Source organism: Pteropus medius, unplaced genomic scaffold (genome assembly GCF_902729225.1).
Source record: "Pteropus medius unplaced genomic scaffold, Ma_sr-lr_union100, whole genome shotgun sequence".
In the NCBI taxonomy this organism is placed as follows: Eukaryota; Metazoa; Chordata; class Mammalia; order Chiroptera; family Pteropodidae; genus Pteropus; species Pteropus medius.
This window is the reverse complement of record NW_024345599.1, coordinates 936,176-962,487: the sequence shown is the minus strand read 5'-3', so window position 1 is coordinate 962,487 and position 26,312 is coordinate 936,176. Positions and strand designations below refer to the sequence as shown.

At 41.3% G+C, this 26,312-nt stretch overlaps 1 protein-coding gene across 1 annotated transcript; it reads left to right on the top strand.

Annotated features, from left to right (window-relative positions):
- Positions 1-3,021: 3,021 nt before the first annotated feature.
- On the top strand, positions 3,022-26,227 carry SRPX2 (sushi repeat containing protein X-linked 2). Its single transcript, XM_039874028.1, has 11 exons — positions 3,022-3,366; positions 5,214-5,298; positions 9,427-9,540; positions 17,202-17,441; positions 19,459-19,635; positions 19,930-20,056; positions 20,214-20,335; positions 21,555-21,734; positions 22,060-22,193; positions 24,546-24,667; positions 25,725-26,227. Exons 2-11 carry the CDS (start codon positions 5,217-5,219, stop codon positions 25,903-25,905), a joined length of 1,479 nt encoding a protein of 492 aa, XP_039729962.1. The 5' UTR covers positions 3,022-3,366; positions 5,214-5,216; the 3' UTR covers positions 25,906-26,227.
- The last annotated feature ends 85 nt before the right edge of the window (positions 26,228-26,312 follow it).

Sequence of the window (26,312 nt, the reverse complement as noted above, 5' to 3'; positions counted from 1 at the left end):
TATTCACATAATGACCTTATCATTTTCGTTTCCTAATACTTTTTCTAGAATCCCTTCAATTACCTTTGACTAAGTGCCTATCATGAAATTTTAATGCACCTCCTACTTATTAGAACCTCATTTTACATTACAACACTCAGATAAACATCATTTAAACAGTTAATTTAAACATCATCATTTAAATAGATAATTCATATGTACAGTTTTAAAAATTAGTTTCCTGAATACTAATATCTCTTTAACTCTTATTGTCTCATGTATTCTCATTATTCCTTCTCTGAAATTTTCTTCTTGCCAATTTTTCATTCACTTTTTTTCATCCAATCCTTTCAAATTCTCCATGAATACTTTCCTTCCTTTTCAGCCTTGATCTGGCCTTCTCCAAAAAAACTCTCATAATATATAATTTGGGACACATAAAAATGAGAAATATTCTTTAAAGTTATTAAAATTCACAATCTCATGTAAATTCGCCTTGGTCCATTTATAAGAAAAATGTTTCTAGTCTAGCCTTGTTAATCAAATCATATGGACGGGTGTTTATTTAACTTTATATCCTCAGTGTCTAACGGAGTGTTATCCACATATAGTAGGTACTGAAGAAATGTTGGTTTTTAAAATTAACCCCACCTGTTTGGAATAAGCTCTTTATACTATTCTGTACAGGAATACTGTCCCTCTCCTTTCATTTATCCCCTGAATTTGTTCGCCATATGATTTTCATATTCTTCCTCCTTTACTTTCTTCTTTAATCTCTCTCTGCCTTGCTCCATTTAGCTCTAAGTGGGATTGAGGTCTTATGCAGCACCCTTGTCCTAGCATGAGCTAGGCTCTGTGTTTGTACTGGGGAAATGAAGGAGGCTAAGGCAAGGTCTTTGCCGTCTAGGCACTCATGGTCTAGTAGAGTACAGAGATGAATCTGAGATGAACAGACAAGTATAGTTGGGGACAGAGATTGTCAGAGATGAACAATTAATCCTATAATTGAGACATATAAAAGTGATATGATAGAAAAGGAAGGCAAAGTAAACCAGTTCTTTCTGGAGTGGGCTGAGGGTAGCTTCTCAACAGCAAAGATGGATACAGTTTCCACAAGCCAGGAAAGGAGGGAAAGAAATACAGAGTAGCGTAAATATGTCTGTGCAAAGTCACCACGGCATGAAAGAAAAAGCAAGAAGTTTAAGGTGTCCAGAATGAGAAGTCTTTGGGTAAATGTTTAAAACTAGGCTGAGGACATAGGTGGTGTTTTGCTTGTGAAGGATTTGGTATGCTCTACTAAGAGCTCAGACTGTACTCTTTGCCAAGAGGGAGCCAGTGAATGGGTTCCTTTAATTTAGAAAGAAAATAACCCTGATAAAATTTATTCCTTCTTCTTTCTCTTCTCTCTCTCTTCTCTCTCTCTCTCACACACACACACACACACACTCACACCCATATATACACACACACAGAGGCACACAGGCACATGCACATTTAATAAATTCACTATTTTTTAACACATGAATTTAGAGTGAACTCTTATTTTCATTTCAAGGGCCCCACAATCTGGATCTACTCTATTCATTCAACTTTGTTGCCCACCCCTCCCCTGAGCCCTCTAACCAGTTAGCCCATTCCCCTCTGACCAACAGTGAGCTTTTGTTTAAGTCATTTCCCTTGCCTGAGAGCATACCAAGGCCCACCTCTTCCCACAGAGTGTTCAGAGTCCTCACATTCTATAATATAGCTCTTGTAACTTTATATGGTCTTGCATCATTTTCTAATAGTTTGTGTCCTCCTTATCTCCCCTACTAAATATAAACCCTCTGGAAGCTGGAGAGTAAGCTCCTTTAGATCAAGGAGCACTCTTACTTACCACTGTCCCCTGATTCTTAGCTTATAGTAGATGCCCAATGAAGGTTAGTTTCCTAAGCACACACACAATTGTAATCAAGAACATTTTTGTTGAATATCTGTCTCCTCCATTTCATAAAAGCAAGGATTTTTGTCTTTTTTGTTCACCAATGTCTCTCAAGTACCTAGAACACTGCATGGTATATAATAGATGCTCAATAAATATTTGTTGAATTAATTATGGATAAGGTTATTGGGATTTTTGTCTGTCCACCATCCTTAACACGATACATGCTCGATAAATTTATTGAATGAATGAGGCCAAAATCATATCTTCAGGTTCTTTATACCACTATCATACTGTTGAACATAGTAAACAAACAATAGATACTTATGATTGGTGGATTAAAATGAAACAGGCTTGCTACTGAACATTTTTATTAAGGTAAGCACAATTCTTTCCTTCATAACTGAGAAAGGGTTACCAATATACTTGCACACACAGGGAAGAAACCCTTTCTACACCAGTTAAAAATATTTCTACTACGACCACTGATTTTTCAAGGATGGAAATGTCAAGTCTGAGGGGAAAGAGACTGTAAGGATCTGGCCTGCAGTATGGTGGAATAGTCTTATTATCAAACACTAAAAAGAAAGTTTGCTTAGTGGAGAGAAATATATCCCTCCATCGGGGTCACTGGGAAACAGTTTAGCAAAGGCTATAACCTTGCCATGTACAAATCATCAAGATTCCCTTAAACAGCCTCCTGCTAAAGCCTCTCTAAGCATGCTTTCCCTCCACTCTTATTACAGGAAATCAGTCTTGATTCTTCAAGCAAGAAGCACATAGTATTTTTTGTAAACAACATAATCTTATCAGAAACTAAAGTCCATAGAAGTTAGATAATCAGTGCTAGGGTTTCAAAGTGTGTCTGACCCTGGGTATATGGATGACAAGGCAATTCAGAGTTGAGGAGTACTAAGGAATTATAGGGAATGTCAAAGTCAGCTATACTCTTCTCTTCTCCTTGAAGTTTTGGAAATTCCTTTTCATTCAATCTTGATGTCATGCTGAATCATAAAAAGTTGTGTTTTTCAATGCACCACATCTCGGGAGGCACTTTTGCCAGCCTCTGTTATTACTATATTCAGGCACGCAGAGCCAGCACCATTCACACTCCACCCCCACCCCACTCCTCCACTCCCACTCCCACCCCTGCAATCTCCATTCTGCAGGAGACAGACCGATTCCCTCTAATCCTTCTGTGCCTTCTCCTCTACCTCTCTAAAACCCTTCTCTGTGGGAAAAACAACTATAGCTTGGGGGATAATATAGCTTTAAGGAAATTTTTGGCAGATGCAGATGTCCTAACATCTGGGCAGCATTCACAGAATCCCGGAGGCCCGGACAGACCAGGAGCCACTCGTTCTAGGAATGTTAAAGTAGAAGGTTTTTCGACTGATGAGAGAAGCAGAGAGGAAGGAGAAAGAGAACGAGGAGAGAAAAAGAGAGCACAAAATTCCATAAAACAGGTAAGATCAGCTGCTTAAACCCTCCACACTATACTTACCCACATTTCACAGCCATGGAGGTAAAAAGACTCAGACCTTGGGCAACATGGCTAGGGGTGGGAGAGAGAGGAAGAAGTTCTTTTATGAAATTGGATCATATGCTGCTTTTCATTTGACCTGGCTATCGACACAGGTTCCCACTACCTTCTCAATACTCAGCAGAGAGTTGGCTGACTCCGGTGAGTCAAATTTTCAATCTGAGATTTGAGAAGAGGTGGGCAGAGAAGCAATCACAGACTCAGAACACCAAGGTCTGAAAAAGAAAGCCCTTACTCCTGAACCAAGGAACTGGATTCCTTGAGGCTGCATGTGGCAGAGGGCTCAGTGATTATTTAAGCTGTTCATTTTTCTGGATCTCTCTTTAAACTCCTCGTTCTCATCCTTTTGTTCTGTCTTTCTGCTTTTATCTCTTTCCTTCAGCTCTGGCAGATTTTCTTTTCTTTCTAGCTTCCTTCCCACATCTTTCCACTTTCCTTGCCTCTTTCACTTGCTCTCACTTTTTGTCTATATTGCTTCCTTGCCACTCTCTAGACAAAATCTGAAGCCAAAGTAGCAATAAATTGGAAAATGAATGTATACCATTTTTTCACTTCTCATGTCCCTTAGGGACTATGCCCAGAATCTGCCATCTTTTTGTTTCTCTGTTTCTGGGACTGACTCCTCCCCTGAGCATGGTATTTCATTGAAAGCATGTGAGTGAGTGAGTGAGTGAGTGAGTGAGTGAATGAGTGAGTGAGTGAATGCTTACTGAACAGTCCAGTGGCCAGTTTATACCAATGGGCAGCAAGTTTAATATTGTCATTTATGAAGTATTTGCCTACTGGGAACCACAGAATTCTCATCCCATTAAAGTGAGGACAGGACAGGAAGTGAGGGGGCAATTAGAAATTGCCTACTCTCTCCTCACATACCTCAGTAAGTTCTTCCCAACCTCGCTGACTTCCTGCTGGCTCAGCAGGGTAAAACTAGAAGGTTAGGCTGGGCTTAAAAGCCAGAAACCACTACTAAACCACTAAGCTTCAAAAACCAAAGCTAAGAACAGAGCCAAGGTATAGTTACTGACTAGAGAAAGGAGATATCCAGTCCTGTCTAATACAAAGTTGGTAATAATAACTAATATATATTGATTGCTTCTTTATGTGTTAGGTAATAATCTATTTTTATAAGGTAGATACTATTATTATTCCCATTTTATAGATGAGGAAACTGAGGCTCATAAGAGTTAAGGCGTTTGCCCATGGCCCTGTAGCTAATAGGAACAGAATTGGATATACATCCAGATATGTGTAACTCCAGTGTTCAAGCTCCTAGTCTGTATACTCTAATGCTTTCCCAGATTAGTGGTTAGGAAATACTAAGTAAATGGATGAAACTATCAACTGGCAGCCTTTAGACTGCAGAATTCCCTCTTGATTCTGTATGACTTTATGTTGACCCTTTCCTGGTCTTGGTACCTCAATGTCCTTCTCTATTACTTGGACCATGGAACATTTGCATCTAATCTCACCAGGGTCAATTGAAAATTGATTGTTTTACATCCTCCTCTTTCTAGGATGAAAAGAGACCATAAATAACAAAAAGAGTCTTGTTATTTTATAAAAGTGGAAAATCCTTACAAAATGGGGATGATGTAACAGGCATTCATTAATTTAAAAATCTCTCCTCTTCTTAGTAGATCCTGCATTTCTGCTTCTTCTCACTTTTGGAAGTTTATTGATGGCTGATTTCTGAAAGTTATTTTCCTTTGTCCTGGTACTTCTGGTCACCTACCCTTATTCTTGTCTCCCTGACACCTCCGTCTCCTTTAGAGGATGTCCGGTCAACTAATCCAAAGAGGAGCTCTTTCTCTACTGTTCTTCCTCACTCCAGCAGTGACACCGACATGGTATACAGGTAAGTTCTAGGAGATGTTGCCTATCATTTCTAGGCAGGGCAGTGCAGGGCCTAGACTCAGTCTTGGAGAAGGGAAGAGTTAAACTGCAACGAAAGACACTTAAATTAGATATAAAACAGAACTATTCTCAACAATAAAGATAATTAAATATTGCAACAGGCTACCACGGAAGGCTTTTGAGGAAAACTAACAAGAGATATTTGAAAACAGGCTGTATCATCATAAAAATGAGAAGGTTGAACAATATGGTTTTTAAGGCCATTGTCTCACTTCCTTGTGCACTTAGCTTCCTCCTCACTCCCTCACTCCCTCTCTCTCCCTCTTCCCCCAGTCATTATTTATAGGATGATATTTTTATAGCCCCTTTCTGTCAAACATGTTAATGACAATACAGATCATATTCTCTCAAACAGGAATTCCCCAGTTTCTTCTGGCTTGTTCCTTACTTCAGAAAGGATGGAATATCTGGATTCCTGAATGTTTCATCCTTTGCCCCTGGAGACATAGGGAGCTTAAGAGAAGAGACTCGGTGGGGAGAGGAAAAAGGGGAGTAGAAGAATTATGGAAGAATAATGAGGGGGTAGACAGAGGTTTTTGATGGGGTCCAGCTAGCATTCCAAGTGCTAAGAATATTCTGTGTGTGGCTCTACAGTGTCTGCCCTCATCAGGGCTTAGCGGGGGTGGGGTGCGGGGGGAGTAGAGGAAGGAGACAGGCCCAACCAATGGATTTAGGAAAATATCCAGAGATGAGTAAATAACAAACTGCTTCCATCACAGCCACAGTCTTTGCAGCTAAAATTTTCCACATGCCCTTAGCTCCTGGTGGAGGCCTTTGGCAATAGCTCTGTTTGTCTGGAACAGCTGCATGAAGTTTTCAAACAAATATGCAAACTTCTTCCCCTCTTTGGCTTAATCTGGCTTTGTAGGGGGTGAAGTACAAGAGCTGACATTAAGATGAAAAACATTAAGTTAAGCCCTTGGCAGTGTACACACTGTTTGGGGTTAAAGAAGCTGTCCTCCTCAACCTCCCCAAGCTTCAATTCAAGTACATGAGACCCAAACCCAACCAAAGACCACATAACTTAGGGAGTGGAGATTAGATGGCTCAAAGCCCAATTTTGAACTCTTGTAAGATACCTCATGGAGTACAAAGGCCTTTACCTTTCCCAGGGTAGAAGCCTGAGCTATTGGAGTCTTGAGGACAGGGTGGTTTTATTTAAAAACTAAGATTCATCTGAGGTTCTCAAAAGGCTCTTTACAAAAGTGGCACTCCCACTTCTCCAAGAATCACTGGGTCATCACTCCTTTGGAGGAGCCCAGGCTGTGAGGTCTTGAACAGCCCTGCAAACCCACTTATCCTGCCCTCCTTTGTTCGTAGGAGGGTATCTGATGAGAAACATTTGGAAATTTTCCAATAATTCTTCTCTACATTGCTAGTTTAGCTATCTGAGCTTGTTCCACCCATTTGTTCATTCACTCACTCTCTAGGCATCCAGCACTGTTTTGTTCCCAACTACAGCCTTGTCCTCAAATGAGAATGGCACAAGGAAAGCAGCCAAGTGTGGATTCAGGACTAATCAGTAAAAGGATCCAGGAATAATAAGCAGGGGTTGGGAAGGGTTAAGAATATAAATAAAGCAAACAGTCCATTAAAAGTGTCTATTGGCGTACCTGTGCAGTCAGACCATATGTATTATAAGCCAAGCATTAGTGTGGATCTGAAAATAGTCTTCACCTGTCAGTTACATTTCCAACCATACCTTTGTGAAGGGCAGTGCTTAGAGGATCTGACTGTACTATGGAAGTTGGAGGAATCCAGTAACAGAGCCCACAGCAACCGCTGATTGATCTAAAGGAGCTGAGGAATGCTGCCCAAACCTGTCTCTCCCAGGGCTGAACAGACAAGCAGATAGAACATTGTGGAAAGGGTGCCTCTCTAGTTTTTTTTATATCTCATCTCAATATACTAATATTTACAAAAAGTACCCAATGACAGGCAGTGAGGGGAACCGGAAAGACTTAAAGTAGTAAGGTGGCTTAAGTCCATTCCCATCACAAAGCAAGCTTGGCACTGCTGCAGCTACCTCTGCACCCTGGTGGAGACTGTAATTATCTGGCTGAGTCTTCCCCTTAGCTTTTCCATATGCCCTATAATTCTGGAATGATGTAAAATGTTTCGTGGCCTTCAATCCCACGCACACAGAGTAAAAGAAGCTGGACTGCAAAAAAAGATTTTGGATTTTTGATCCTTGCTGGACATTGTCCAAATCTCTCTCCTACTGCCATCTTTAGTGGAGTGTCTGAGTTTGGTATCAAGGTGGGTCAAAGAGCATTGGGCTGGATGCCCACTCTGTTCCTTACTAGCTAGGAGACTTGGACTACTCCCTTCACCCCTCAAGTCTGTTTTCTCATCTGTACATTTGAGAACAATAAGGGTGTCGACCTCACTGAGTTGTTAGGATGACATAATGAGATAACACACGTAATGGGCTGAACACAGAGCATGTGCTGAATGATATTAGCAACCATTGCTGCTGCTGCTGCTGCTGCTGCTGCTGCTGCTGTTTTCTAGCCATAGGCCTCCGATACTCCCATTCGCTCTTCTGACAAGCAGAGTTTTTCTCTCTGCTGGCCATTTCTTCATAAGCAAGCTCTGGTACAACTGTGGGCACCAAATCCTTCAGGGAATCACATACATCTGGCCTCTTGTTTACAGAAGCTGTAAGGCTTTGAGGCTAATACTAAACCAAAACAGCTGACAAGAATTCTGCCCTCCACAAAGAAGCCTCCCATATGGGAAAAGAGCATGCCTGAGGATAAATAAAAGGAAGCCAGGAGAAGAATTGAAATGGGAAAACAGGGGAAAAAATAGAGAAAAAATGAACTCTTTCCTCTGGAATGAGGGCAAACCAATGAGGACATGATTTCATATGGCTAACTTTTAATTTGATGTATTCCCTTGCTCATCAAGTTGGGCTGGTTTTCCAACATCCCCCATCCCCAGTCCGTGGGGAATGGAGGAGCTTCATCATCTAGCTCTCTGCTCCACCCTTTAGTGCAGGGGGCCCTGTGCCTCTTCCCAGAGAGGAGGCAGGAACACTTGTGGTCTGAGTGTTTACACAGGCCAAAGGGCTCCAGCATTAAAACCCAGTCTTGTCCTGGATGTGAAAAATTGTCTTCCAACTCCTACACAGCTGGCTACTCTATTCCTGTGCAAGCATTAGGGCTCAGGGAGGCTGCAAGGAGGGCTTCCTGAAGCTTCACTCTAGAAAGGAACGAGTTGTATTCCAATTAGTTTGTGTTCATGACTGACTCCTAACGTCTGGTGGAACATACTGTTTAGTCTCTCAGACAGCCACAGACCTGCCTGCACCAGGGACTGGGCCACTTAACATAACGGGAGTGGACTGGGAATGTTCTCCATCTCATCAGCTCTTTACTACAGTTCTTGCTGATTAGAGGAACCAGAAATTTCTCCAAAGGACTCTGCCTGCTTTTTCCCCAAAATCAGGACAAAAAACTCAGGATGTGAAACTATTCTTATTTCCCCTTGCCTTTTGAACCCTCCCTCTTTACCTTGGCATGCCACCCCTAGCAATGGCAACCAAGTGGCAAAAGGTTGGTGTTCTATGGACTAGTGGGAGCTTGAGGAATCATTTCCCTCTGAGGACTGTGACAGACCTGTCATTAGGGGGAAGATCTTACTCATGCTCTATTATTTCCTCCTACCTGGGAGAACAGTCCATCCTCAGAGCTTGGTTATCAGCAGCTCTCCAATACTCATATGTTGCAACAAGGAAATCGGTCATTTATAGTCCAGACTGGTGGGATTGATGGGCATTCAAGAAGTTCGATTACTCTTTCTTTCAAATGGAGGCTTCTGATGCTACCAGTAATCCTTGCCCTACCCCGTGAGCTCCCCGTTTATGGAGCTGAGGTGTTGAGGTTTGCCCACAATAGTTCTACTGCTTTATAAGGCAGAATTTGCCCCGCTAAATATCCACCTGGCTTGCCACCCATGGAGTGCCATGTCCTCAGGAAGGGAATAAGTTGAATAGAGGGAAAGGTAAGAAAGGACTTGAGTAAAAAATCAATACGTCATCTTGATACTGTCTTTTTCATTCTAGGCTCAGGCTACTACCCAGATGAAAGCAACAATGAAGTATATACTGAAGAGGTCCCACAGGCCCCTGCCCTAGACTACCAAGGTAATCCTCACTGCTTCTCAGTCTCAAGGAAGGGTCTTTTCCAGCCTAAGGCCTAGGGTCTCCCTGAAGTATCCTCATCCAGCTTGGTTCACATGTGCCAAAACTGAAGCTCATGGAATCAAGGTTTGTGATTTCCAATCATGACTTTGGTTACTGACTTCCTGTTTGACCTTATCGCACTAGCACTAAGGTTGCCTATCTATTATTAATCATTACGTATTGACTGAGTACCTACTGTGTGCTTAATCCTGTGCAAGGTAAGTCTGTGGGTGAAACAAAATCTAAGATAGAGTTTTGTCCCCCTCAAGGACCTTATAATCTACTGGGGGAGGGATGGGTAAGGGGCAGTAAAATTAACACATGCAGGGCAAGTAAGTGTGAAACCATGTGGTAGCAGTAAATGCAATAGGAGTTGAGGAAAAGAAGTCAGGGAAGAGGTCTCGAAAGATGGCATTTAGACTAGGTCTTGAATGATGGGCAGGTTTTGAGAACTGAAAAAGGGAGGGGAGGACATTCAGTGAAACAGATGGCCACAGATACAAAGGTAAGAACAAACCTGTTAGAGGAAGGAGCTAGGAAGAAACCAGCCTGACTGGAAGAAATTAGATGTGGAGAGAGTAGTAGAAAATAAAGTTGAATATAAAGAGTGAGACCAAATTAGGTAAGGCTCCATGATCTAGTGGTTCTTCTAAGAGGGGCAAGAGGACTATCTGTGAAGAATGCTGAATAGCTATTTCTGCACTAGAAGGAAAGTTAAATCAGGTGATAGCTAATATCTCTTCCATTTCTAAGATTCTTTGTTTCTATGCTTTGCAAACTATGAAGAAGAGTTTAGCTGTTGTACTGTGAGTTTTAAAGAACTATCATATGTTTTTGCCCAGGAGAATGGCACGGTAAATGGTAATTTCAGGATATTAACCTCATTATTTTGTACAGAGAGTAAGGGTTCAGGAGGAGTAGACGTTCAGGAACTAATAACAGTAATATTCGTTAGAGTTGATTGATGGTAGTGGCAAAGAAATGGAGAGTAAGAATGAACCCCATAGATGTCTCAAAGAAAGAGATAAGATTTGGTACAAATCTGATGTACCAAAGGCTAAGAAACAAAAGAATACCTGAAAGCATCCAGTCTGAATATCTGGGAGAACTATAAGGCCATGCTCATAAAGACAAGGTTAGAAAAGACAGTTGGTTTAGTGACAGTGCCCTACAGGCAGTGGGAACTGGAAAAATGGAGTCATCAGCTTAGATGGATGAGCTGTCTGAGGGAGCAGAAGGCCAAGGTCAGAGCCTAAGAAGACATCTGCAGATGTGAATAGGAGAAGAGGAGCCAACAAGGGAAAAAGAAATAGTTAGTAGTTAGCCATGTAGGAGGAGATCAGGGTGGTATCTATATTACAGAAGCCATGGGAGAAGAAGTTTTAAGGAAGGAGAAGGAATAAGAGATCTACTGTGTCAAATGTTGCAGGGACCAATTGAAGGTATTGCAAAAATTATATTTGGCAAGAAGTTAAATGGTAACTTTTGAGAAAATAGGTTCTACAGAGAAATGATCAGAGCTTTGGGCTCCTCTATGCTCCTTTCTAGCTACCCTTTACCTATCTTCTTCTCACTCCCTAATGGTTCATACCACTGCCTCTCTGTCTCAGCACCTACTAATTCCTAAACTCTATAGTCTGTTTCCTACTCACCCACAAATGACCTTTGAGCTTTGAGCTATGACCTTTGAGCTTCAATCTCCTCTGCCTCTCAGCAGCAGTGAACACATCTCTCTCTTCTTAACCCCCCTTCCCTGGGCTCCGTGACATTTCACTATTCTGTTCATAGCTGAAGCCAAGAAGGGAGATGGGCTCTCTAGTGGTGATAAGAGAGAGAATGAGGCATGGATCTGCACTTTGGGTGACTCTGGCCTCTCTCCTGAGCTCCTGGACTACATCTTCAAGTGCTGCTGAACACTTCTACTTGGAGATATCTGAAACCAAATACTTTCATCTTCCCTGAAAAAGGCTCTACTAGCTGACCTTCATACTTTTGATAATGGTACCATCATTCTCTTAAAAATACCTCAATGGCACCTTTAATAGCCCCTGTCACTTCTAATAGCTCCCTTTTCCTCATCATCTCTCATCAGTCGTTCATCAAGAACTGTCATTTCTTCATTAATCCATGAGATTAATTTTATTACCTCCCACATGGATAATGGCAGTTGTCTCCTAACTGGATTCTCTGATCCGTATTTCTCCTTTCTTCAAACCTAGTGGGCCACTATGACCATTTCTAACAGAATTTGGCCTCAGTCTAGCTGCCCAGCCTGACAACTCATTATCCCTTCTTCCCAGATGAAATCTATGCTTCAGCCAGCTTAGTAGAACTCTGTGCCATTCTCTGACTTCTTAGCCTGCACTGAGCCTTTCCCTGTCCATTCATTCTTTCATTCATTTATTCAATGAATATTTATCAAGCACTTACTATGTACCTTTTCTGAAATAAATGTTTATTTTCTGGACCACTTACTTGGCATTCATTATGTACTGCCTCTTTGGTTTACTTTTTTTACCCTCAACAAAATAGTTACCTATTTAACAGAAGGAGTCACATATAGCACCCCCTCAAAGCAATGTAAAAAGTAGATGCTCAAAAATGTTTACTGGCTGGTTGGCATCCTGGGAGCAGAAGCCAGATTGTAGGAGACTGTAAATAGGAGAATTGGACAGGAAAAAGCAACGGATGCAGAAAGTACTTTCAAAAGGTCTGTCAATCCCATGATTAACGTTAATCTGCCTCATTGGTTATTTTAAAATCTGTATAAAGACCTTTAGAAAAATATAAGCCACATGGCAGCTTTGGGCTTGGGATCAAATGTCTCCTGGTCCTCTCTGGGACTTAGTCTCAGCGCATAAAACTGATTGAGTGAGGTTACCCATGTTGAGGGGGAGGGGTGGCCAGGAAAGTAAAATCTGAGGTCTCAGCCTCCTTTGTAAAGTCTTTGTAACCTCATAATCCCAGCTCTACAACTGAAGTGTTTGAGCCTTTTTGTAATTTGGGGATGGTGCCTACAGATCCAAGATATTAAAACTGAAATGAAAACAGCAAAATCCCCTCCCAAATAAGCTAAATAAAGACCCAATCACAAAAGACTGCCATTTGAAGACAGCCACACAAAAATATCATTTTATATAATAAATGTTGTTTTGAATACAAATTGCAGTCTAAGATGGTAGGTTAAATGTTTGCCGGATGAGCCAGTGGCTCAAATCCAGACACTGATTTAGGGAATATCATTATCAGGGCTAAATATAGTTTCATTTGATTCTCAAAACAACTCAATGAAACTGATTTATTATCCCCATTTTACAGATCAGAAATCTAAGCTCAGGGAAGTTAAATTTAGAAAGTCACAGAGCTCAAAGGTAGCAGAGGAGGAATTTAAACCCAGATCTGTCTGACTCCAAAGCCATGTTCATTCTATCTCTTTCCAACAAAAATGTAACCCACTGTTTCAGAAAAAATAATTTTAAAAAGAAGAGTTAACTATTAAAAACCAGATCATTATGTTAGAACAAATTACCCGTGTAGTTTGCTGCTATTTTCACTTATCTTGAACTTTCTTTCATTCCCTTACTCTGAGTCCTAGTTTGGAATCAGAAACTCTTCTCTGACGTCTGCCCTTGGTCCTCTTGGCTGCCGCTTTCCCTGAAGATTGCTTCAGCCATGGGCAAGCTGGTAACTCTACCCAGGTTATCTGAAGATAATCACAGAGAAGGCTCTTTCAACCCTGTTGTCAGCACTTTGTTTCCTTTATAATCCCTGAAAAGACATTATAAAGGCGAACAGCTGCACAGAGCAGAGTCCATGGGCCTGAGTTCAAGTCCCAGCTCCTCCACATTCCAGAGCTTTGATCCCAAACACCCATTATGCGCCAGTCAGTGTGCTATGTATTTTGTAGATGTTATTTCATTTAAGCAGGTTGCATGCTTGTAGTGATATGGAAAGATCTCTCAAACACATTAAGTAACAAAAACAGCAGTGGTAGGAACAGTGGTCTACTCTATGTATTTAAAAAGGGGGAAAATAAGAATCTATAGCAATATTTGCTTTATTTGCTTTATATTCATAAACTATTAATGGCAGTTCTCTATGGGGGGACTAAGTGGCAGTCGGTGTGGGAAAGGGGTAGGAGGGAGACTTTACTGTATAACTTTTTATACTTTTTGGATTTTAAACCATGTGGCTATATTATCTGTTAAAAATGTAAATGTATACTTCAAAATAGCAGCCTAACATGCTACAGTGGCAGATACTGTTAGAAAAAAAATACAGGTTTTAGAGCCAGACAAAGCTTGGGTTCAAACCCCAGCTCTGCTCCTTACTTGTAGAGGGACCCTGGGTAAGTTACTTTCCCATCTGCAAGATAGGGATAAACGCCACTCTACCTCACAGTTCTCATGGATGAGAGAACTATAGAAGATTATGAATGTGAAAAATGAAAATACGGAGCATGGTGCCTAGCACACAATAGCTACTTAGTAATGACTAACACATTTCCTGCCAGACATTTTCACCATACAGTATTTAGCCACATTCTTAGTTTCAGTTTCCCATCAGCATTCTTTGGGTACAGTTGTTCAGCCAGTTATGAATCTCCATAACTGTACTATCATCTCTCCTGTATTTCTGCATCTTATCTACATCAATGGTATGAAGGCATTATGACATGCTTCACTTCTGCATAGTGTACCGACCGTCTCTCTTGCTCTACCAGTCTGGTGACTGTACCCAAAAAGGAAATGAGGTCAGTCTGGAATGACTTGTTCTTGAGGATACCTGGAGCAAAGCACTTCTCTTTCTAACTGCTCATAAACCTGTTCAAATATTCTAGAACACTGTGCTATCGGTGCTGTCAGTCTCACCAGGCTATAGTTCCCAAAGACTGCCTTCTTCTTCCTTATGGAGATCTAATTTAAAGCATGCTGACTGTAATTAACAATGCTGTTTCGTATATTTGAAATTTGCTAAGAGAGTAGATCTTAAGTGTTCTCACTACAAAAAGAAAGGTAGCCTATGTAGGTGATAGATGTGCTAATTAACTTGATTGTGGCAATCATTTCACAATGTATACATATATTAAAACATCACATTTTATACCTTAAATATATACAGTTTTGTTTGTCAATTAGACTTCAATAAATCTGAGGGGGAGAGAAAATTTGGATAGTGTTTTGCTCTGATTCAGCCTCTCAGTGTTTTCTTTATACCAGGATTCCTCTGGGCCATCAAATTTGAACTTTACAATAGCTAGGCACTCTCTTACTGTCTCAGCATTTATCCTGAGCTCTATGTTTCCCTTTATTTTGCTTGCTTGTGCAATCCATTCCAATCTGAATGTGTGTTTTCCTTGGCAGAATGCTGGAGAGAACTAGGAAAGGAGTGATTGTTGAGGTCTGAGCCTCTTATATAGTCTTCGTGATATGTGTTGTGACCACATAATCGACAGCTCTGCAACTGTAGTGCTTAGGAGACTTTATGTAATTTGGAGATGGTGACTCCAGATGGCAGCCGTGTGTCACAGCCACAGGCTCAAAACTAACGCTGGAAGCTACAAGTGTGTTGTTGCTTGAAGGATAGTTTTCTCATTGTCACCTGTCTTCATTCTCCAGCTGCCTTCAAGCAGAGACTCTAGCCTTTCTTTCTTCCTTTAACTCCTGATGCACTTTTCTCAAGGCCCCTTATTTTTGTCCCTGAGGATTTGGAAATCTAATAAGCTTATATGGGGTTTTAGCCTTCCTGACTGCAGGTTAACAGATCTGTGTTGTCCTGTGTATGTATTCTTGGGCCGGTGGCCCTATGCCTGTTTATATGTGTTTAAAACCCGAACCCACTAAAGAGTCATTTAAATTATGGAGACCAGTGGTCTCCAACCTTTTTGGCAGCAGGGACTGGTGCTCCTATGAGAATCTAATGCCTGATGTTCTGAGGTGGAGCTGAGGCGGTGATGCTAGCACTGGGGAGCAGTTGCAAATATAGTCAAAGCTTTGCTCGCTCACCTCCTACTGTTCAGCCCGGTTCCCAACAAGCCACAGACCAATACCAGTCTGCGGCATGGGGGTTGGAGACCCCTAGTGTAGATAATAAGGCGATTTTATGATGCTTTTATGATTTAATGGCCGTATTAACTTCTGTGCTAAGAACTGAACTGGGATCAGACTTTCTTAAGCACGTTTTTTGATATTGCATTTTCTCCCTCTCTCAGCATCCGTCTTTGTGTTATTTTTAAAAATTATTTTAAATTTACCTACTGTAAAATTCATTCTTTTTGGTGTAGAGTTCTATGAGTTTTGACAAATGCATAGAGTCAGGTAATCACCACCACAGTATCAAATAATTTCACAACCTCAAGAACCTGCCCAGGGCTTCTGAGGTTCTTCTCTCTCTCTCTCTCTTCTCTCTCTCTCTCTCCACCCTCGCTGCCCCCCGATATCTGGCAACCACCAATCTGTCTCTATATTTTTGCCTTACCCAGAATATCATATAAATGGAATCCTACAACATGCAAACTTTTGAATCTGGCTTCTTTTACTTCACAAACTGCATTGGAGATTCATCCATGTTGTTATACACATCACCACTTTTTTTTTTTTTTGTATAGATAAACCACAGTTAGTTTAACCACTCATCCGCAGAAGTACCTTTCAGTTGTTTCCAGCTTTGGCAGTCATGAATAGATACTTTAAACATTTGCGTACTGGATTTTGTATGAACACAGGTTTTCGTTTCACTTGGGTAAATACCTAAAGTGGGATTGCAGAGTCATATGGCAAGTGTATATTTACTTTTATAAGAAACTACCAAAATATTTTCCAAAGTGGATGCATCATTTTGTATTTCTCCCAGCAATATGTAAGAGTTCCAGTTTTTCTACATCCTTACCATGACTTGGTATTGCCATATTCTTAAGTTTAGACATCCTAATGGGTATATAATGGTATCTTGTGGTTTTAATTTGCATTTCTCTAATGACTGATACTGAATATTTTTGCATGTGCTTATTTGCCATCAGTATATCCAATGCCATGTTTGTTCATATATTTTGTCCATGTGCTAACTGGATTGTTTGCTTTTTTACTGTTGAGTTTTGAGAGTTCTTTATATATTCTACATAATAGTTCTCTGTTGGATATGCGGTTTGCAAATATTTTCTCCAAGTCCATGGTTTGTCTTTCATCTATTAACAGTGCTTTTTACAGAACAAAAGTTTTTAATTTTGACAGGGTTCAATTTATTGATTTTTTTTCTTTTATGAATTGTGTTTTTCGTGTCATGTCTAAGACCTCTTATCTCTAGATCTCAGATATTTTCTTCTATTTTTTTTTCTAAAATTTTTATAATTTAAGTTTTTTGCATTTAAATCCATGATCCATTTTGAGTTATTTTTTGTATAAGATGTGAAACTTAGGTCAAGGTTCTTTTTCTTTTTCTTTTTTCCCCTTTTTTTTCTATTTTCTTCTTCTTTCTTTCTTTTTCTTCCTTCCTTCCTTCCTTCCTTCCTTCCTTCTTCCTTCCTTCCTTCCTTTTCTTTTCTTTCTTTTCTTCTGTAGACGCCGCGACGTTTTATGAAAATTAACTGTTCTGGCACCATTTTTTTTTTGAAAGGCTATCCTTCTCCCATTGACTTGTTTTTGCACCTTATCAAAAAGTTATTTCTGCATATATGTGTGGGTCTGGCTTCTGGGCTCTTGCGATTGTTCCATTAATCTTTTCATCGAATCTATGTCTTGATTATTATATGCTACCTCTCCAACGGTGGGGAGGAAATTATCACAGCAGCCTGGGTACTCGTTGTGAGCTCTCCTGTGACCGGGGCTTTCGACTGATTGGACGAAGGTCGGTGCAATGCCTGCCAAGCCGCCGCTGGTCTGGAACTGCCTACTGCAGGCGTAAGTGGTGTATGTGCAGATGCTGACATGTGTATGCAAGAGAGGCCAGCCAGCCACTGAAAGTATAGACTTAGAGCTGTTACTGTGCCCTCTGTCAAATGCAAAATGAGAATCTTCCACAGACGCCCCACAGGGCCTTTCCCCATCCTAACATTCTAGTTCATTTTCTCTCCCTGAGGTTATTGTCCAAATAACATGGGCATTTAAGTAGCAACCAGTCCTTCTTGCTCAGGAGGCCCAGGAGTACATGTAAAGCTTAGGCCTGTGGCCTGACATGGACCTGGGCCTTCCTCTGTTCTCGAGGATGTGTGGTCTCAAACTCTTTCCCATTTGTGGCAAACTGCTATTCTTCCTGGCCTAAGGCCTTAGAAGGCCTTGGTAGTGAAGTTATGAGGCATTTACTATTCTTCATTTTCTTTGGAAAGTCAGAAAGAACCCTTACGCTAGAATGTGAGATGCTAATACATGCACATTCCAAATCATGTCCCCCTCAGCTCCCAAATCCCTGTCTCTTATTCAAGCTCTACAGCCTATTATTTTTTTTAGCAGCAGAGCTTTGTCTGTTCATATGTCTAATCACTGAATGCCATTTATAGGACAGCCATATATGCAAGGCCCTGTACTGGTAATTTCAAGAGCTTACTCAATTCCTCAATTACCCCCGGGCAGCTTATACATTAATGGGATAGAAACATAAATGTGTGCATGTGAATGCAGTGTGACCAGACACAGAGTGTTGAGCATTCAGAGAGAAATTGGATTGGTCAGAGAAGGTGCCGTGGAGGAGAGGAGAAGCTTCATAGGCAGAAAGAAGGAAGCCACCATGTCCCTCTAGGTGACTGTAATTAATTTGTTCTAGGACTTAGACCCCATTGTTTCCAAAATTAATTTGAATTGGTTTCACAAAATTAAATAAGTCTACAAATGAACATAAAACCAGTTAAAAGAATGGAGACATACATATTTCCAGGTGCCTAGAATGAGTTAATTACTATATTTGAACACTGAATCCAGCTTTGTCCTTCCTCATAAGAGACAAGAGGGCAAACACTTTGGACGTATCATTTTCACTGTCAGATAATACTAAGAAAACAAATCCATCTGAAAAGACAAATCTTTTTTCTTGGCCCTGATTTCAAGGAGGTGATTTTTGCATAAAGGATACTGAAAACATAAAAGGCAATAATCTTCAAGTCTGGTTTGACCAAAAAGCAAAATGAACATAGCTTATAGAATCTTTATTCAAAGCTCCAATAATTGAACTTATGCAGGGTTAGAACTTAGACAACCTAAAGGAATGTATGGCTCACCCACTCCTTACAAGCATCAGGTATCTCGAACTGGACTTTGGCAAGCACCGGCTCACAATGAACTCATGGTAGCAGTCTCCACTTCTGGTACATGCTGTCTAAAGCACATGGATTCCTCTTTAATCAAATACCACCAAAGCTGGCCCTCTATGCACTGGCCTGACTTGTATTCTCGCCCAGAGATAGGGCCAGCTTCCTTCTACATATAAGTGAGCTTCAGCTGAGGAGTGCTTGTGGTAACATCAAAATTATACTAAAAAAAAAAATTAAATTTGATCAAGGTTTTCTAGCATTCGAGGAACAAGAGATGAAAACTAACAGCACCTGAGGCCCTAAATGAGCCCAGAGGTTTATATGCATTCCAGTCCTATGAAGTAGCCACATTTTAATGATGAAAACATTGAGACTCAGAGAGATGAGGTAACTTGCTCAAGTCAGAGAGTTGGGATTCAAACTCAGGTGTCAGTGCACTTGGACAAATAATTTACTTCTTTGAGAACCACCCCCACTCCAAGCACTACTGTATCTTATAAAAATAAGAAGGCAATTAGGTAAAACTGGCAATTAGGCAGAAAAATGTAAGGGCAGTTTTGGATAGAGTTTTCTGCTATCTCTGATATGGTTCTCCTTGTACTAGATAGCCAGGTATCACCTCCAGATAGTCCCACAAGTCAAGCCACTGACCTTGCCACTTCGTTCTCTCTTAGAGATGAGATGCCACGCATTGCCATTCATCACAAGTGGCACCTACACCTGCACAAATGGGGTGCTCCTTGACTCCCGCTGTGACTACAGCTGTTCCAGTGGCTACCACCTGGAAGGTGACCGCAGCAGAATCTGCATGGAAGATGGGCAATGGAGTGGAGGCGAGCCTGTATGTGTAGGTAAATGCTGGTTGCTCCCAGATGTCCTGCTGCAAAGAGCCACCCTGGTATTATGTCCACAAAGATGTGGAATTCTCACCACAAAAAACATTCTTGCTATGAGAGTGGCACTCTGGAGCACATGCTTAATGAAGTGATCACTTCCCCTGAAGCTGAGTTTTCCCCTGCAGTTCCATTGAGCATCTTGAATGGAGAGTACTTTTACCTACCCAGTGGCATGTTATTGCTTCTATGGGTTCCCCCCAGGGAAGGCAGTAGGCCTACAAGTCAGCATCTGATTTCTGACCTTGGCAGACATAGATCCCCCCAAGATCCGCTGTCCCCACTCACGTGAGAAGATGGCAGAGCCAGAGAAACTGACTGCTCGGGTGTACTGGGACCCACCTTTGGTGAAAGATTCTGCTGATGGTACCATCACCAGGTGAGTATCGGATGCCCCTAATGCCTCTCAACAGCTTTCCCCAGGCTCTTAGGCTGCCCACACTGACCTGTATAGGCTGAGGCTGTAGTGATAATGACCCAGAACCAGATCGTAAAGGTCTCTTTCCTTAGTGTTTCTTTCATTCTGTCCCATGCAGGGTGACACTTCGGGGCCCGGAGCCTGGCTCTCACTTTCCTGAAGGAGAACATGTGATTCGCTACACTGCCTATGACCGAGCCTACAACCAGGCCAGCTGCAAGTTCATTGTGAAAGTACAAGGTCAGAAAGAAGTCTTCTATTTCCACATTGCTCATTATTCCTGCTCTACCCTGACTCTCTAGATTCCCACCACAATCCTCTCCTCTCAATGCTTAAAAAAGACACCTCTTTTAGATTGGGAGAGGAATAAACAAATTCACCAGAGTCATTCAGGAAGCCTCCATGACACGTGCATACATGTTCCAGAAAATCTGACAAGATTTTCTCATTCTGCTAAATTGAGATAAACTTCACCAAGGTACTCTGTACTTATTTCTTTTCTTGGCCTTTCAGTTATCAAATCTAATCAGACTTCATTCTCAGGCTTTCCCCTTTGCTGAAATTGGTGGTGTTGCCTGCCCGATTCTTCCTCTTAGGCTGGTGTTGTATTGTTTTGTTTTGATTTTTCCATTATAAAACTAATTCATGCTCATTTTGAATATTTGGTAAATAATAAATATACAAAGAAAAAAAATCTATTATCATATCATTCAAGGCAATTGTTAATTTTGTGGTATTTTCTTTCTAGTCTTTTATCTACAAATACTTTAAAAATATATATAGCTGAGATCATACTGTACATCTAATCTTAGATAACCCTTTTAGCTTTGCATTATAACACGAGTAATTTCTCCATGTTCTTTAAAAATTCTTCAGAAATATTTTAATGACAATAGAATAAGCTACTTCTAAGAATGTATTAAAATTTGCTGAATACTTCTCCCACTGGCGGATGTTTAAGTCTGCTCTGATTTATTTTTGATATTAAAAGTAATTTTGTTATACAACTGAAACTAGTATATTATTGTATGCCAATTATAGTTTTAAAAAAACTCATTGAATTGTATAGTATAAATACAAGCAACTAATTATCTATTATATTTCAATAAAGACAAAAAAAGGTAATTTTGTAAGGCAGACATCTTTATGCAGCATGTCCACAAAGTCTGAAAACAAAAATGGCAATATTTATTTTACAGATTAATAAAGTCTTTTGATGACAATCTGTATACTCACCTATGCCTCCAGATTTATGAATGCCTTTGTCTACATTTCAGATTTAATTCCTAAGGAAAGGGAAATTCTGGCTCTATCCCTGGCCATTGGAAATACAAAAAAGGTCATTTATTCCGATCATTTTAGATTTCCTGATCTAGAAAACCCAGCACAGTTACCCTCTTAGCTTTTTTTTTTCCCAAAAGAGATACCCTAGCCCCTAACTTGAACTCCTCCCTGACAGTAAGACGCTGCCCAACTCTGAAACCACCACAGCATGGCTACCTCACCTGCACCTCAGCGGGGGACAACTACGGTGCCACCTGTGAATATCACTGTGATGGAGGTTATGAGCGCCAAGGGACCCCCTCCCGGGTCTGTCAGTCTAGCCGCCAGTGGTCAGGATTACCACCTATCTGTGCTCGTGAGTGAAACCAGGGAATGTTGATCAGGGGTACTTTGGAGTATCTCTCAATGTGTATGGCACAGGGGTACAATAGCAATGTGTATAACGTGGGAATGGGGGTGGGTTGTTCTGAGATGTGTTTAAGGGCCAATGTTCTCCCTCAGAATATTCCAAAACAAAGGGCTTAAAACCTCCAAGTGTTATTTCAGTATTTCCTCCAAGAAAATGGAGAAATAACCAAAAAGGGTTAACCTGAAAGACTGGAATGCTACAAGATGTTGTTACCCATGCTGGGATGAAGGAGAAGGCCATACTCTTCACTGGCCATCCGCTTCTGCCCTAGCTATGAAGATTAATGTCAATGTCAACTCAGCTGCTGGCCTTCTGGATCAGTTTTATGAGAAACAGCGACTCCTCATCATCTCAGCTCCTGATCCTTCCAACCGATATTATAAAATGCAGATCTCTATGCTACAGGTGAGACACACTCCCCTAATTAGGTCTTAGTTCCTTTACATGCCCCCTAACACCACCCCTAAATCTTCTAAATCAGAGTTGCTCTTTCTGTAGCACAAACTCTACTTCCTCAAACTTTTTGTGGACATTTGATCAGTTTTACTATAGATAAATTTAGAACATTTAAAAAACTACTTTGTTTTTACTAAAAAGGCAGTGAGGCCACTGGAATGGTAGGTGTGACTTGCCGGGGGCTTGGTGAAGGATGGGAAGGGAGTGTGGCAGAGCACTATAGAGAGACTTGTAAGACATGTATGATCAAATGTAAATGTTGGGAATAAATTATGTTTATGTTTTCAAGGAATAATAGCAGTAACAAACACTTAGATGGTAAGTGCTATACAGGTACCAGCTATATAAGTCTGTGCTTTATATATATTCATTTAAGTCTCACAACAACCTTTAAGAAGTAGGTACTATTATATTCCTTTTTTAAAGGCGATAAAATTAAGGCATAGAGAAGTTAAAGATTTGCCCAAGATCACTAGCTAGTAAGTGGCTGAGCCAGGATTGAATCCAGGCAGTCTGACTCATGGATCTGTGTTCTTAACCCTTACTAGTAGCAGAAGATAAGGAAAAGCGTTGTGATGTTTCAAATTAAAACGGGGGAGTTGCATGATGATTTTTAACATACTATGAAATATCTAGCCAAAGCCACTTGTTGGGGAAGGAGAGGTGGATAGGACAGAACAGATATGGCCATTGGGACTTATAAAAAGAATAGACTAGTGTTTACCAGAGAGTAGGGGGTCAGGGAAGGTAGATATAGAGTTAAGGTCAAATATGTGGTGACAGAAGAAATCTAACTATGGAGGTGAACACACAGTGTAACACACACACACACACACACACACACACACACACGCCTTACTGTTAAATTGTACACTTGAAACTTACTGGATTTCATTAACCAATGTCGCCATAATAATAATAATTAAAAAAAGGAATAGACTAGGTTCTTGAAAAGACCTCAGAATATGATGACAAGACTAAGAGAACCAGCTCTGAGGAGCTGGAAACAGGGCTGAATACCCTGGTAAAAGAAGAAGCTATTTAGGGGGTTTCTAAAGGCTAAATCTTACAAATTGCCAAGTCAATACTCAGAGGCCCATGATGGAAGCAGCTTTATCAAAAGCATGACACTGGGTATCTAGACCAAAAAGGACTTAGTTCCTCCAGCCATCCAAAACAGGCAGACAAAGGCAATACCTCAGCTTGAACAGGAATTAAGAACAAGAACAGGAATCAGCCAGTGAGGACAGTGACTCCGAAGGTCAGGACTAGAAGAGTAGCACCAAAGCTCAGACAAGGGATAGAGTATTCACTGCAGCTTTAAACCTTGCCCCAGGTCACTGGCTAAGAGGGGACCTGCGGGACAAGGCAGAACAAAGAGCCAGAGTAGGGTTAGAGGGTATTAGAAAGGCAACGAAGGGTAATGAAAAGAGCACTAGCACTATTTTGGAGAAATCCTGGAAACCGAGAGAAGGCCTGGCCATGTAGCCCAGTGGTAAGGAGTACACACTTAGGAAGGCGGCAACAGCCCTAAGTTAAAATCTTGGCTCAGCATCTTATTGTCATGCAAATTTGGGCAAGTTACTTTTTCCTCTACAGAATAAGAATGATACCACCTACCTTGTTAGGGGTGTTGTGTTAAAGTAGATTATGACTGCAAAACATTAGGTATGTATGTTCAATAAACAATAGCCATTATTATCATATTACGATAGCCATCTATTAAGAATCTATGTAGCTTCTAGTTGTAATATAAATAAGTCATGGGGATATAATGTACAGCATGGTGACTATAGTTAATAATATTTGAAAATTGCTAAGAGAGTAGATCTTAACAGTTCTCATCACAAGAAAAAAAACCTGTAACTGTGCGCTGATGGATGTGAACTAGACTTATTTTAGTAACCATTGCACAATATATACAAATATCAAATCATTATGTTGTGCACCTGAAATTGTTATATGTCAACTATACCTCAATTTTAAAAACTAAGAATCTACATAGTTTAAAATCTATGTAAAACTAAGCAAGGAGAGATTATGTTCCTATAATTCATCAATTATATTTCTCTTTTCTACCCCACATGGGGTAACCAGTTTCATATACTTCATTAGAATAAAGGAAACACTGTTAGGGAAAGTACTTCAGGAATGATAGAGAAGAGAGGTTGTAGACGCCATCATATGCTGTTTGGGGAGAAGACTCTCCTTTTCCACACTGCCTCCCAAGAGAAATCATCTAAGCAGCCTTAAGTTTGAGCCTGAGAACCTATTCCATAAAACCTTTTTCTCCCTTCCCAGCAATCCACCTGCGGACTGGACCTGCGGCACGTGACCATCATTGAGCTGGTGGGGCAGCCACCTCAAGAGGTGGGCCGTATCCGGGAGCAACAGCTGTCAGCTAACATCATCGAGGAGCTCAGGTCCAGGCTGGGGTGCCACAGGGAAGGGGTAGGCAGAAATCCTAGGCAGGATACTGGCAACAGGAGGGTTGTAGGAGAAGCAGCTACACTACTCTTAGATGCATTAGGTGAGATCAGAGAGTGGCAGGAGGATATCAGAATCGTGTTGAGGAGCTTAAAATACAGATGACCAGGCCCCACCCAAACCACCTCGGGAGTGTGCCTTTTTTATAAGGCACCTCAGGTGACTCTGAAGCACAGCCAGGGCTGAGACACAGACCCAAACAGATAAGCCTCCTATCCTGTTGCTCATGGCCTCATCTCTTTGCCTTCAGTCTCCAAAGGAGGAAAAGGCATCTTTAGGCACTGAAATCTGAATCACACCCATCTGCCCCTGGGAGAAGAGCAGACTATAAGTGACAGGTGGTAGAAGTTGACTTTTTCATTATCTATCCATCATCACCTTTCCAAAGCCTCCACATATAACTCAGAGCCATCACACTGTTCTCTGTTCTAGAAACAATACCTGCCTCTAGGCCTGTCTCGGTAGGATCAGAAAGATTCAGTCCCAGGTAGGGGAAAGACTGGGAAACACTCAGAGGAAGGAGACTGCAGATTTGCAGCTATAAATGAAAGTTGACCAGGTGATACTGATCAACTTCGAGGCTGCCATTTATGGTTGTACAGGTTATGCCCAGATCATCTCTAGAAAATACTAGTCACATCATAGTGCGTGTGATTGGTGCTCCCTAGAGTTAAATTCTGTGCAGCCCACATAACTATATGTTGTAGCCTGGCTTACAAGGGCCTATGAAGGAAGTGCAGCCTGGTAATAATGAAGCTTCTCCATCTGTGGAGAGGAAGAGACAGAGCTAGACATATAAGGGCAGCAAGACTAAGGTCTGAGCAGAGAAAAAAGAAAGGGGCTTGAGATAGGTAGGGGAGGGAATGAGGACAAAGGATCTGGTGGGGGAAAGAATTAGTCCATCAATGGAGCTGTGAAAGGTCAGAGGGTAGTAGAACCTGGTGAGATGGAGCCCATACAAGGTCTCACACCTGCCTGGGCCCCTCTCTCTAGGCAATTCCAACGCCTCACTCGTTCCTACTTCAACATGGTGTTGATTGACAAGCAGGGAATTGACCGGGAACGCTACATGGAACCTATCACCCCTGAGGAAATCTTCACGTTCATTGATGACTACCTACTGAGCAGCCAGGAGCTGACCCAGCACCAGAAGCAGAGGGACATATGCGAGTGAACTTGAGCCCAGGCATAGTTATGGTCAAAGGAGAAGCTCCCCCAGTCGGCTAAAACTGGGGCCTAATAAAAGGAGGAAATTGTTTCCCACAGGTCTAGGGAGAGGAGTCTGAGGTGGGTAAGGTTCACCAATCCTGGGACATTTCCGGGCACCTTTTTAGGGCTGTGTGATAATTTCCCTAAGCAAGTCTCTGCTTTAGGTAGCACTGGACGGCAAGCCCTGGGCAGCGGTTGGGGAGTAGAAGGTCTTCCTTTCCTAATCTGGGCCTCTGTTCAGCTCTCCAAAATCTTCCAGACAAGTAAATCCTAAATTTATTCACTAACTGCCTATGTTTTAAATGGTTCCTCTACCCTGTGGTGACAACAGAGAGTAGTATCACCACAGCAGACAACCAGGACACTTAGCAT